This window comes from Mandrillus leucophaeus, unplaced genomic scaffold (genome assembly GCF_000951045.1).
Source record: "Mandrillus leucophaeus isolate KB7577 unplaced genomic scaffold, Mleu.le_1.0 Scaffold57, whole genome shotgun sequence".
Classification (NCBI taxonomy): domain Eukaryota; kingdom Metazoa; phylum Chordata; class Mammalia; order Primates; family Cercopithecidae; genus Mandrillus; species Mandrillus leucophaeus.
Genome location: NW_012106141.1, coordinates 6,524,738 through 6,538,138, shown reverse-complemented (window position 1 = coordinate 6,538,138; position 13,401 = coordinate 6,524,738). Strand labels below are relative to the sequence as shown.

Genomic DNA, 13,401 nt, shown 5'->3' with positions numbered 1-13,401 from the left:
TATTTTCACCCTGATCCTGGAAAGGAGGTGATATGGCAAGGATGACCCAACACTCCATTTGGACTCCTAACTGGTATCTCAATATCAGGAAAAGCTTTTCTCTGTATACTGTTTCACACCTCCAAAACAGAGTCAATTCACAGATCACTCAAAATGGAAGATAATGCAAATACCTGGCTCTAATGGATGCTAGGAAGTTCCTTGCCTTACTTTCTAAAATTGCCTGCTTTCCTAATCATGTCTTGGCCTATGCTCAGAACTGCACACCATCTAAAAAAAATTATTATGCCAAGAGCTAAAACTATAAACAAAGCCCTTTAGGTTGTGAAGTTTAAATGAAATTGTTCCCAGCATTTTTTAAATTGAGAGAGCATAAATCTGATTTTGAAATTAACAACTGGCTTGCCTTTCTTTTAAGACACCATGAAATGCAAAGACGCAATCAAGACATGTCCAGTGCATTCAAAATCACATCAAATTTCTTTGCGGGAGAGGCTGGAGAAAGAAGCAATCTAACTACTGGCTGCATTTAGCAAGAGCATTTTCTGGTGACACCATCTGTAATTACCATGAATGCCTTTCCTTCAAATCTTATAAAGCAGAGGTTAACAAACTGGTATTCAGTGGACCAAATCAGGTCCATCCATGTCTTCTGCTGGGTCTAAATTCACTTGAATTTTAACTTAGTTGTCAATATTTTTTAAAATCAGAATTTTTCATATAAAAATCCAGACTGTCAGCTTTTCTTGAAAAACGGGAAGATCAGGAAATACTTCATGGCCACAGTCGACTGGAAAATTGCCCCCTGTGGGTGGAACAGGGGCGCTTCAGTTTTGCCTCAGTCCCCACCATTCCCTATTGCTCTCCGACACAGACAAAGTATATTAATTACCATTTATCATCACACCTCTGTTTTCCTTATACCTCACATGCTATACTGGTGACCACTGAAGGTATAAGATCTGCTAAATAAGAGCAGTAGTAGTCTTCACCAACAGAAAATAAAAGACTAGTAACCTTCACATTGGCATTGTCCACTTCTCTTCAATAAAGACAGAAAGAATATTTTCTCTATTCTTCAGGGAGCCAAATTAGTGTTGAAGTTGGGGGGCCAGAGAGTTTTCTTTTGGGAGGAGGGTGTGTCATTTTTCCTCCAGGAATAAAATTGGTCCTCTCGCCCTTTATTTCTTTTAAAAGAAAAGATGCTCAACTCTGAAAAAAAGGCTCTGAAAATCATGTAACCCCACATTTTTTGAAGGATAGTCTCCTGTTTATTTGCACTTAAGTCAGGAGACCTGAGACTAACAGTTGGTATTTTAAAAAAGATACTTGTGGCTATGAAGTTATAAGACTGAACGCTGACAAACAAATATGAACTTAAATATCCATGACTTACTACACACTGATTCCAATGATGTCACCACTGCTAAAGACATTTTATTGAACTTCTGATCTGAGACTGTCTTCAGTTATTCCTAACATGTCAATCAAAAACTCTGTCTTCTAACTTTATGGCCTGATCTCATTTTTGGCTCAAGATACTATTATCTGGCTGGGTCACCATTTGAATACCTGGGCCTGGACTGGAATGACTTCTGATTCTTTCTGGAGATCAATTGCCTCAAAGGCCCAAGACAGCCCTCTGGAGGAGCTTCTGCACCCTGTATGGCCGGGCTGAGTCTGTTGAGGTGGTCTCTGCTGAGGTGGTCTCTGCTGCTTGTAACCAGTCTCTGAGAAGGCACACCTTTACCTGAGCTTTAACCTCCTTGATCACTCTCCTGGCAAAGCTGACGACATCAGATGCTAAGTCCTTTCTATAGTGCATTGGTAAGTTAAGATGAACAACTAGCACTCTACCTTCAGCTACCTGCAGGCTTCTTGGTTTTCCTGGAACCCTGGACTTACCCCTGATCTCTTTTCTAAAGGACACTGTCTAACCTACCCACAAAAGCCTTTTACTCTCAGGATCAAGGCCTCTCATGGAGATCATCCCTTTTTCCATTTCTTGTTTCCACAATATCTAAAAGCCTGTTACTTGGCAGAACGTTTTTCTGAATTTCATCTTATATCCACCGTCTGGGACAATTTCTGAGTCAAAAAATGCAGCTTTGCTTAAAACAGATGTTTTGCCTTAATCTGCAGGGCAAGGATCCCCATTTCTAGCATAATGGGGAGAGTAGAAAAAGTGAAACTAATGAAACAAAACTAGGAAGTTGGACTTCTCAATTTATTCTGAGGCAATCACACTGTCGTTTCATTACTTGGTATATTAAGAGTTTGATTTTGTTGATCAGAAACATTAGTATTTCAACATAAGTATCAAAACCCTAAATCCAAACTAAAATATCCCCTGATTTTTCGACTAGCACTCTCTTTTTCCCTTCCATTGCCATAAGGAGTGAGTTCACGTGGCTAGCTCTCTGCCCACACACCCTTGGAGCCCCGTTAATGCTTCTCCTCCCAATCCTCCATTCTCTCCCTGGGGCCACTTTCCCAGAGATGCCTTATTTCATGAGCAAAGCTGAATATCCTAAAAGCGACTCCTAATGGTTCCTCTGGGACAGGAAACATCTCTTGACCTCAATAAGAAATCTCTCATAATGTTCCAAGTGAATTTTCATATGTTAGCAAGTTTGGACTAACCAATCTCCTTCACAGAATGTATGCCTAGGATGAAATGGCGGGGCAGTCACGTGTGGTAGGAGCTCTGCACTCATTCCAGATTCCATAGGAACAACATGAAATGACTCTTCTCTGAGTTGCCTGTTTTTATGGGGAGACAGTCTTGCAGCTCACTGTCTCTCCCTTGGAGCAGCTGCAGGAAACTTGATGCCAGAGAACAGACTAGCACGTTCTTCTCCCAAAAAGCTGCCAGCTGCCTTTACAGAGCAGTGAGTATGACATTTGCATCAGAAATATACACAAACCTTTTCTTTCCAGCAGGGGTGCAAGTCCCCCCTTCCCCACCTGCCATGCATGTGCTTAGAAGGGAAAGCCCCATCCCACCTCCCACTCTGCCTCAGGATATTTCTCAACATACCCCTTCATGCTGGTCTTATCTGACGAAGGACTTAAAACCACAGTCCCTGGGCTGAATGCTGAGAAAACGGGGTGCCAAAATCTAACAGCACCCATGTGAAAGGCAGTGAGAGATGTCCACACCTGCTCAAAGGCACGGGGAGAAGGGTTTCCACAGGGAAGACCAAGACAGCATTCATTACACACGTGCTAATCATCAGATGGAATGTGAACAATTGTTTTTTCTTTAGAAACAGAACTCTGTAGAATAAAGTCATTCATAAAAATGGAACATTTACTTTTGTGACTATCCCCTCCATTCTACCTTCTTAAAAAGAGGTTTGTCATTAGTCAAAACCAGTTCAGCAGATTAACTGGCCATCACCTCCACACACTGCTGTACTTCAGTGAATTCTGATCCCTAATATTCAGGACACAGCTTTAGACCAGAAGGCCAACCAAAGCACGAACTGCAACTTCCAATAATACAGGCCAGCTGGGTAGCAGTCTCTTAAGAATAAACTTCCAGATACCAACATCTGAGATACAGCACAGTAAATGTAACCCATGGAAACAGCAGGCAGATCTGGCCTCCGCATGATGTCTACTCAGACCAAGAGGAGGCTGTGTGTGCTGAGGTCCTGGGGCCTTCTGCACATTGACCAACCTATCTCAGATGGAATGGTCGAGAAGGTCAGCCTGGCCCTGTGAGCTTCACCTCAATCAGTCATGCTTCCCAGTAACACAGACTCATTTCATTAAAGGTGACCGTATATTCAGTCACTTTCTTGACTTTTGACTCAAAGCTTATATTTAACACCCATGGCAATGTAAATTCTACATCAAAAATAAATGAGAACATTATCTGCAATACAACATGGATTCCAGATAGACTGGCACTTGATTTCTGTGGCTATGATGTTAAAAGTGCCTTTTTTCACAAAGCATTTCAAATCAAGGTAGCCAATAGCAAACAGGCAAAGTTTGCAGAGCTCAGTGAAGTCTAAATGACCAATGAAGGTATCTTCCTTTTTTTTCTTTACATATTTCTTCCCTACCTCCCACAACAGGCTCTGATCCAAGGACTAACCAAATATGGCAAGCTGTTGTCAGACCTTATGGACATGCCTTTCAGAGCTCCATATCATTTTAGAAAATTGGAGAGTTTGCCAAGATATCTGGTGAAGGGTTGGAGCAAGGGAGAACTGGCCAGCATTTCACTCCAAATATCCTTGTATGAGACCTCAGCTCCAAGTGGGCCATGCAACCAGGGAGATGAGCTGGGGAATCAGAGGGAGGCAGCAGCTAAAGTGGCAATGCTTAGACTCTTTCATTTTGTTACAAAGGGGCGACCGCGTGGAGTTCATCAGTGTAGCTGCGGCAACCAAGATCTGCTTTGCATGCTCCAGAAGAGAGGAGCTTGGAAGGAAGGGCAGGAGGTTCCTCTTCACCTAAGGAGAGAAGAGAGTACAGAGTCACACTATCATCGCATTTCACTGGGCTGGGCGGGTGCTCATGCCAGAATATGGCTAGATCTGGGTTTGGACTATGGCTCTGTATTAATGAGGTAAGAATCCCAACCAGCTCAAGATGGGGCTAGTCCTCCTAACAGGTTCTAGTTCCCTTAGCTGAGGAAGGAAGAGATATTTCGTAAAAGTAAAGGGTTTGGGCTGAGCGCAGTGGCTCACGCCTGTAATCCCAGCACTTTGGAAGGCCGAGGTTGAGGGATCACTTGAGGTCAGGAGTTCGAGACCAGCCTGGCCAACATGGTGAAACCCCATCTCTACTAAAGATACAAAAAATTAGCTGGGCATGGTGGTGTACCTAAAATCCCAGCTACTTGGGAGGCTGGGCAGAAGAATTGCTTGAACCCGGGAGGCAGAGGTTGCAGTGAGCTGAGATCGTGCCATTGCAGACTGGGCAACAGGGTGAGACCCCATCTCAAAAAAAAAAAAAGTCAAGGGTTTGTATGCATGACCCCAACTAGTTACAGACATAGTAAGGCACAGCCTGAGATGGCATCTAGCTGATGCTCCCTGGGGAAGTAGGCCTTCCTAGACAGCCCTCATACCTGGGACCCTGTGCTGAGCTAAGATAGAAATAATACTGTACCCATGAATCCCAGACTCAATGAATGTAGCTTTAAAGACAATGGGGGGCGGTGAACACTATAGGTCTAAAAAAGACACGCGTCCACAAACTGTTATCCAAGACCCTCGGGGCCCAATGTGTTTTCATGTCTGATGTTTTTGAAGTTTAGAAAAGTGATACGATGCATATACTATATGTGGCACAACACCCCTTGCAGGGTCTGGGCAGCTCACCATAATTTAGCATTAGTATTTCTGCAACTCAAACATGTGAGTATTCCCATCACCTGGTATAAATCAAGACTACCAAACGAGCTGTGTTCTCATCAGGTTTCACTGCCCAATAAGTTGGCACCAAAGCTGGAAAAACGCTTTGACTATTTCAGAAGCATGGCCAAAGGCTGTGTGCTGTTAGAACCCGGCCCCAAAGTCACCTTACCCAGGCCTGAAGAGGAGGACACGCTCTCCGTCAGGGAAGATGTTTCTGTCTGGTCTGTCGAGAGTCCTTCCATCAGTGGCAGAGACAGCTCAGATGAGGGCACAGACGAGTCATAGATGCCTGAGTCCCGTGGCATGTCCGAGGGGCTGCCGGCTTTCACCGTGTGCAGCAGGGGCTGCAGAGCAGCGCTACCATCAAGGGCAGGCCGGGCCTCCGCGTCTTGGTCCAGGCCCCCGTGCTGACTCTCGTGCTGGGAGTCGGCTGGTCCAGTTGCCCCAAGAACGGCCGCCTCTACCTTTAGGCAGAAATCGCTCTCGGGCCCTGGTTTGCACATGACATCATTTAAAACCAAGCCCGAATCAAATTTCTCCAAGACTGGCTCCCGGTAGCGCAGTGGAGGAGCATGGAAGGGAACGAACTGCTTTTCGAACCAGTCGGGCTCCTCGTCGATAAACTGGTGCATGTTGCAAATGGCGACGTACAGGGACCTGCCTGACTTGCTCCGGAAGTAGTTCCTTCTGCTGCCCTGTCGCGCGTGCTGCCCCGGCTCCTGGAGGCCGTGGTCTCGGGAGTGCAGGTGGGAACAGAGCTGGGGAAGATTGTCCATGAGTTTATACTTGGTACTCAGGTCTAGGACACCGGGGACGTCTCCCTCGCAGGAATAATCAAAGTAGACGGCGATGAACTTGCTGAGCGCCGCGGACGAACTCTGCTTGGCCTGGCGGAGCTTTTCGGCAATGGCTGACACCGCCACCAGGAAGAGTTCTCCTTTCCCCGAGCCTCGGCCACCTCCTTTGTGTTTGTAGTTCTTCTTGTCCACAAAGTACTTCATACCTTTGGAACAAACCACAATGATGAACTGGGACTCGTGGATCTTCTGGATGACCCATTCTCTCTGCCCTTCTCTACAGAGGCTGAAGTCTTCCCACAGGTCCAGAGCCACCTGGAAAGAGAACAAGGCACCGTGTCACCCATACAGAAGGCTCTGGAAGAGGCTCGGGAAGTGAGTTACAGGAAGGGAAATGTCAGAAGGAGGCCATCTCATCTGCCCCTTAACCCTTATGAGCACAGCTATGTGCAGGCTCCAGGTTACACCATACCAAGGAATAGCTAAAGTTCCATGGGTGATGGTCATATGCTAGTCCCTCTGCAAAAACTTGCCATCCATCCATTTTCGTATCACACGGTGTCATTACCACTCCTGCCCTACAAGTGAGGGGACAGAAGCACAGCGCTTTTGGCACCTTGCTGAAGTCACACCCTACATAGGGCATCCTCAAGGAAGAAACAGGTGGTAAAGAGCACAGGACAGAGAAACTGAGGTTGGTTATCTGGTGAGTGAGGTACCTGGATTGGAGGGGCAGATCCTGGAGAGAAGGCTGGCAGGCTCTGAGAGGAAGATGTGGATGAGTGGCTCCAAAGTGAACTGGGAGATGGGGCTCAGGCCTGGATGCCAGTCACCCCCAATTATAGGTGACTCACATCCAGACAGTGACTGACAAAGGGACCTATCTCGACACTCTCATAGCCTCAGGCGTACGCATGCTGTTTACTAGTTTGTCCATGGCTGGAGAGGAGGTTAGTGAACTGCATTAACATGGTCATTCTGAATAACTCACTCAGGACTGACTAGCACCTTCCTCCATGACTTCACACAGGTCTGCAAAGCTACATCTCTACAAGGCTGGTAATTGGCAAGGCTTTACCCCCAAGGGGGTCTAGTAGGGAGATTGTGGGGGTGGCTGACAAAACAGAGAAAATCAGACATGTGTGGCCCCTCAGAGGACTTCACCTTCTCAGACCACTTTCACCTAATTCTGCTGAAAACATCTCTTGGCGATTGTGTTGATGTCTTTCCTTCTGTAGTTCAGATATTAATTCCCAATGGCTATGACCAAATACAGCAGCCACACTATCTTACAGGGAAGGGCATTCTGAAATGACTTTGTTCTCCTCTTCTGCTCTAAGATGTTACCAATGGGGAAAAAACTCCAACATCCATCCACTTGCTGAAAATAACCCTGAATTATCTTCTACTTTCCTTAATTCTTGATAACATTACACATGCTAAAAGCTCAGTGGGAGTATACACCAAGCATTTTTTAAATGTTCCTATCTTTGACCCAGCAATTCCATTTCCAGGCATCTTTCTTGGGAAATCATCACAAATGGGACAATATTGAACCACTGAGATGTTTAATATTTGTACTAATTCAGTTATGGCACATCAGTATGGAGGGTCATGTAGCTATTTAAAATTGTAGTTTATATATAACTACTAATAGTGTAAAAAATTATTAAGAGACTGCAAAAAAATCATTTCAATCAGCCCCAAAGGCAAAACTGTATGCGTGAGTTCACCTATATGGAAAAAGACTGGAAGGAAATAAACCACACATGAAATGTGAGTTCCTCTTTCTCAGATTTTCTTTAATCAGGTTGGGATACCAGACAATGTTTTATTTATCATCCTTTTCTAGTTCCAAATTTTCTACAGTAACTATTACACTAATAACTGGAAGAGCGTTTTCCCCAGAGGCTAAATACTTGTGAAGTAGAGCAAACTTGGTTGCCTGTGGTATCTGAAAACTGTGCCATTGGCTAGAGTGCAGTTATTTTCAGCACGTGCTGATCCACCAACCTCACCGCTTTCATGCAGAGGGAAACTAGGCTAGCGTAGTATGTTATGCTGACACTAGGGGGCAGCCTCACCACATGGAGAGATTCTGAAAAACATGCCAATGGGCAGTTTCAAAGCAAAAACAACTTCCAATCACACAATTATTGTACAGTTCTTGCATTTGCAAGAAACAGGGTATGCCTTCCATGAGAGTTTCAGACTTCACTCTAAAAATGTATATTCTGACATTATAGAAAAGGATATTAATAACATATTAATAACTCAAGAGAACAGCTAAGAAACCAGAGCAGATCATTTCAGTACTTGACACAATATTGCTTTCTGGGAGTGCTCCCTTCCTACCTCCCTGTTCTCTCTGGCCAGTGCCCTCTCCTGCATCACCAGTTTCTCCTTGTCTATGATTCCACCAGTCAATGGTCAAACAGCTTCACAGAGCCATTTGTTTATCACTTCTCCCTGGACCTCAAGATCCCCTCTAATGGCAGCCTCATCCCTCATTCCCCTTCTCAGCAGAACTCCAAACAACTGTGCGAACTCACTGCTTTACTTGCGACTCTCTCTTTGATCCTCCAAGTGGGTCTTCTGTCCTGAACATGCTCACTAGGATGAGTGACACCCTTCAACTCCAATTGCATGTTTCCATGGAAGCTACTGGTCTTCTTAATGCTTACAAAACTTCCTGCCAGGTGAGTGCCACTCAAAGCTCTAGAGCATAAGTTTGTCAGAATTAGAACTAAGTATTATGAAATATTTAGTGCTGGTGATGGGTAAGACAGACTGAAGAAAGAATGCAAGACTATCCCCAGTTTGAAAGCTGTGGCACTACTCAAGGGCAAGTGTCACCACAGGAGGCCCAGAGGAGAGGAGAAGGCAGTGGGGAGAGAGTACGGGGCAAGTGTCCTGGCCAGGGTAGGAGAAGGAACTTTAGATTCCGCACCTCACAGCCACAGAAGTCCTGGAGGAAGTAGGCGAAACACTGGACGACATTCATGTGATTCTGGCCATCTTTACTGGAATAGCAGAGAAAGACCTTTGGCCGCGGCCGGAGCCTCTCTCTCGGGAGTACTGCAGTGTATGTGGAAGACTCAGAGCTCTCTTCATCTAAATGTGAATATATGTTTTCTAAATTGGAAAAGAAGATAGGGTTGATACCTGCAAGCAATGCTTTGTTCTATTCCCTAAGAATTGAAACCCAGTGCTATCTTCAAGAAAGAACAATTGACACGTCTACCTAGAGTAGTCCCAGTCCCCAACTCCATCAGCCCCCTCAGGTCATCACTTGGAATGGGACAGTTGATTTCCGCAGTGGAGCAGCGAATGGTCAAAAATTGTTCTTCACCTGAAACTGACCTTGGATAAACTAAGAAATGTTGCAGGGGTCATCCTGGTTAGCAGAGCGCCACCCTAGTTAGCAGAGTGCCCAGAACTGGCTCTTACAGCCAAGTGCACCTATTAGACCAATTAAGCACGGGCAGAGCTGATATTTTCTTAAAAGAGTTTTTATTGAGGTATAATTTACAAAAGTAAAGTACCTAAATCTTAAGTGTACATCTCAGTGAATTTTTATGGAAGTATACAACTGTGTAACCCTCACCTAGGCCAAGCTATGGATCATTTACAACACCTCAGAAGGTTGTCTCATGGTGACTTTTGTAAATGAGCAAGCCCTACCTATATCCTTACTTATACTTCAAGCTTCCTTTATGTCCCTGAATTTACTATCCTATGGTTGAAAACAGAATTATGGGCCAGAGGCCGTGGCTCATGCCTGTAATCCCAGCACTTTGGGAGGCTGAGGCAGGAGGAATGCTTGAGCTTAGGAGTTAGACCAACCTAGGCAACATAGTGAGACCCCATGACTACAAAAAAAAAAAAATGTTTTTTTAATTAGCCAGGCATGGTGGTGCATGCCTGTAGTCCCCAGCTACCTCAGGGGGCTGAAGTGGGAGGATGGCTTAAGCCTGGGAAGTCAAGCCTGCAGTGAGCTATGACTGTGTCACTGCACTCTAGCCTGGGCAACAGAGCGAGACCCTGTCTCAAGAAATAGATATATAATGATACCTGTTTTTTTAGTGGCTCCTGAGGTTAAAAGCCAAATATTTCAATTCTGGGAACTGAACAGCAGCTATGAGGCTTCCCAGGAGCCATCCTGGAGGACCCAGGTACTCCCAGTCTCCCTTTCTGTTGGCAGCAACCCCTGGTCTGCCCCTTGTTGTGGGGAGACACAGCACACAAAGAGATACCTTGTTGCTTCTTGCGGCACATCACAGTGAAGAGCGTCGCGAATGCTGATATGACCACCAGTGGCACTGTGATAGCCACAGCTCTGATGGGCCCAGCCCACGGGGAGTGCACTGGGAAATTTCAAAGGGAAAGTTTTTAAACTTAAGCAGTGTAAAGGTTCAAAGAGAAACAACTTTCTTTCTTTTTAAACATAAGCCACATAACAGGTTCTAGGACCATGCAACCACCTTTCTGTAGTGTGGTTTGGTGATTATAAAAGGATTCAAAGGTTCATTTTTAAAGACTTGCAAAGAACAATTCAACAGTTAAGAGTCAGGCTGGGACATAAAATACCTTTGAGTGAGAATTTTGCCTAAGGAAACCTCCCCTCCTACCACTTTTCTTCAGAGGACAATTGACTATTTATCTAGTCCCAGCTATACACACCAAATTGGCTTTAATCTCCCAGGTACCCACATTAGAGTGGAAGGAAAGTCAGATTTGATGGAACATCATTTAAGAGAGAGGAGCCGAATTTTGTTTTGTTTCTGTAAATCATGAAGTAAACAGAGTATCAAATACCTTGGTCTATATTAGTCTAGGGCGGAAATTTCAAACGGAAAAACACCTACCTGGCTTTAAGGCATAATGCATCACTTTTCTTGTTGTGTTAGTGTCATCCATCAGCTGCAAAACAGGGGATGCTGCATTATTTTTTTTTAAGTGATATATACCAGGTAAGTGGAAAAAAATGGTAATTTCATTCATTTTTTCCATCAGTGGGCAGTGCGGGAAGGGGTGGGAAGCAAGTAATGGAGAATGGCTGAGTTTTGGAAAAGAGAGCTTCTGGAGCCTGTAATCATCTGCCAGGCTGAGACTAGGCATCATGTGTACTCAGGTTCATCTCTGCTTTACCAACTTGAAACTCTAAGCTTCATCATGTTTTCTTTTATTAATCAAAAGGCTGTGTATTAATTGAAGAAGTCAGCTGGTGAGTCCCACATTCTAATAATGTTCAATTAAGCTGGCATCCTTCCACTGATTTTACTGGGCCTCCATTAATGCTTTAAGAAGGTGTGTCAGTCTAAAACCACACACTGATTCCAAGGAATGCAAGAACTAGGTGTTTCTACCAAAATGTTAAGACATGTTGGTTGTCTTTGAATGGTGGCACTATGGACAAATTGTTCATTTCTTTTTCTATTTTCCTCATACTCTTATTATTTGTAGTACCAATTTGATACAGGAAAGGTAATCTTAAAAAGGAAATGAAACATTACTTTTTTTTTTTTGAGACGGAGTTTCGCTCTTTCACCCAGGCTGGAGTGCAGTGGCGCGATCTGAGCTCACTGCAACCTCCACCTTCTAGTTTCAAGTGATTCTCCTGCCTCAGCCTCCCGAGTAGCTGGGATTACAGGCGCCCGCCACCACGCCCAGCTAATTTTTATATTTTTACAAGAGATGGGGTTTCCCTGAAACATTACATTTACATGTTCTTTGAAGTGGTGTTTAGAATTCATTTATACTTACATAGAAGAATAGCAACAGAAACTTAAGAGAAGTGTAGGCAAAAGTAATGGGCATAACTTATTTTGCTATTTTCATACTAAAAAAAACTTTAAGCTAAAATCTTGAAAATATATCTTTGTAGTATTAAGGAATACTAGAGATTTTAAACCATGGTTATATATGGACCATATGATTACATAAAAATATTTATTTGAAATATTTAATGAAGAGATCAAAGATCAATTATATATAAACTTTTTCTAAAAGCATGTTAAGAACCATATAAAAATATAACTGTGCACACCTTCAATGGCTTGAAATTTTAGTGTTGTAAACAGTTGGAATTCTATATGAACTGGGTTCATTCTATAGCATTAATAGGGCTTTCTTGTGTTATGCATACCTCAATTATATAATCCCCTGGAGAAACATTTTGAAGGAGGCAGCTGGTCGTCTCTGTATTTTGCTCCTGCAACAGACCAAAGAACACTTTAAAAACTCACTTTTTGGACAAAGGTCATCAGGACACCTCTTCTAGCCCAGAGTTGAAGGAGACTTGCCATCAGTCCATCAGTCTCAACCACAGTTTTCAGAAAATGTGATTAGATCAAAAAGTAACTGTGTTTATCTGCCACATGTTATCTGAACTTCCCTTTGATAAAAGGCCCAGGACAGCCCAGGACCCTTGCCATAGTCTATGCTTAGCTGGTGGCACCCTGAGCAGGAATATTTGATTTGAAGACAAAGAAACTAGTTTGAACAACTTTTACTTAACAAAAGGGTGAGGAAATAAATTACCAGTTTGTGTTTATACATATTTTATTTGCCATAATTTTAACATGGGCAGGAGGTCAAAGACCTTGATAGAGATGAGAGCCAGCAAGGAGAGCAAACTATGACAGAACCTGACATATACAGGAGCATGTCTAAGGAGGTACTGGGCTTTGCCACCACAACCAAAAACTTTCTTGGTATCCACAGTGGGCGATCAGACAGTCCTGTGAACATCCGAAACGGTTTCCACTCTTCTGACCACTCCCAGTTTAAGGGCTGGGTTACTCAGTTTCTATTTAACCTTGGCCTGTTTGTAAAATCAGTAGCCACTGAGTTATCAGTGGCTTGGCTCCTAGATCTGGTTTTTCCATTTACTAGCTATGCGGCCTTGAGCAAGCCAGGTGACTTCCCTGAGCCTCAGCTTTCCCATCTGTAAAATGGGGATGACAGTAGCCTTTGTTTCATAGAGCAGTATGGATTCAAGGAGCATAAAGCTCAGGGCCTGCCACACAGAGAGCACATGATGAATGTTTAAAACATAAAAGGACAGGCCAGGCGTGGTGGCTCGGGCCCGTAATCTCAGCACTTTTGAGGCCAAGGTGGGTAGATCACTTGAGGTCAGGAGTCTAAGACCAGCCTGGGCAACATGGTGAAACCCTGTCTCTACTAAAAATAAAAAAATTAGCTGGGCATGGTAGCATGTGCCT

At 44.0% G+C, this 13,401-nt stretch overlaps 1 protein-coding gene across 1 annotated transcript in view; it reads right to left on the bottom strand.

Annotated features, from left to right (window-relative positions):
* Window positions 1-2,213: 2,213 nt before the first annotated feature.
* IL17RD (interleukin 17 receptor D) overlaps window positions 2,214-13,401 on the bottom strand; it is a 78,875-nt gene continuing 67,687 nt past the window's right edge. Inside the window, exons 8-13 of the mRNA XM_011998428.1 lie at window positions 12,324-12,409; window positions 11,044-11,098; window positions 10,432-10,542; window positions 9,126-9,310; window positions 5,548-6,490; window positions 2,214-4,469 (exon numbers count right to left, since the gene is read on the bottom strand). Of these exons, the coding sequence (XP_011853818.1) occupies window positions 4,357-4,469; window positions 5,548-6,490; window positions 9,126-9,310; window positions 10,432-10,542; window positions 11,044-11,098; window positions 12,324-12,409 (1,493 nt within the window). The 3' untranslated portion in view covers window positions 2,214-4,356. The remainder of the gene's footprint in view (window positions 4,470-5,547; window positions 6,491-9,125; window positions 9,311-10,431; window positions 10,543-11,043; window positions 11,099-12,323; window positions 12,410-13,401) is intronic.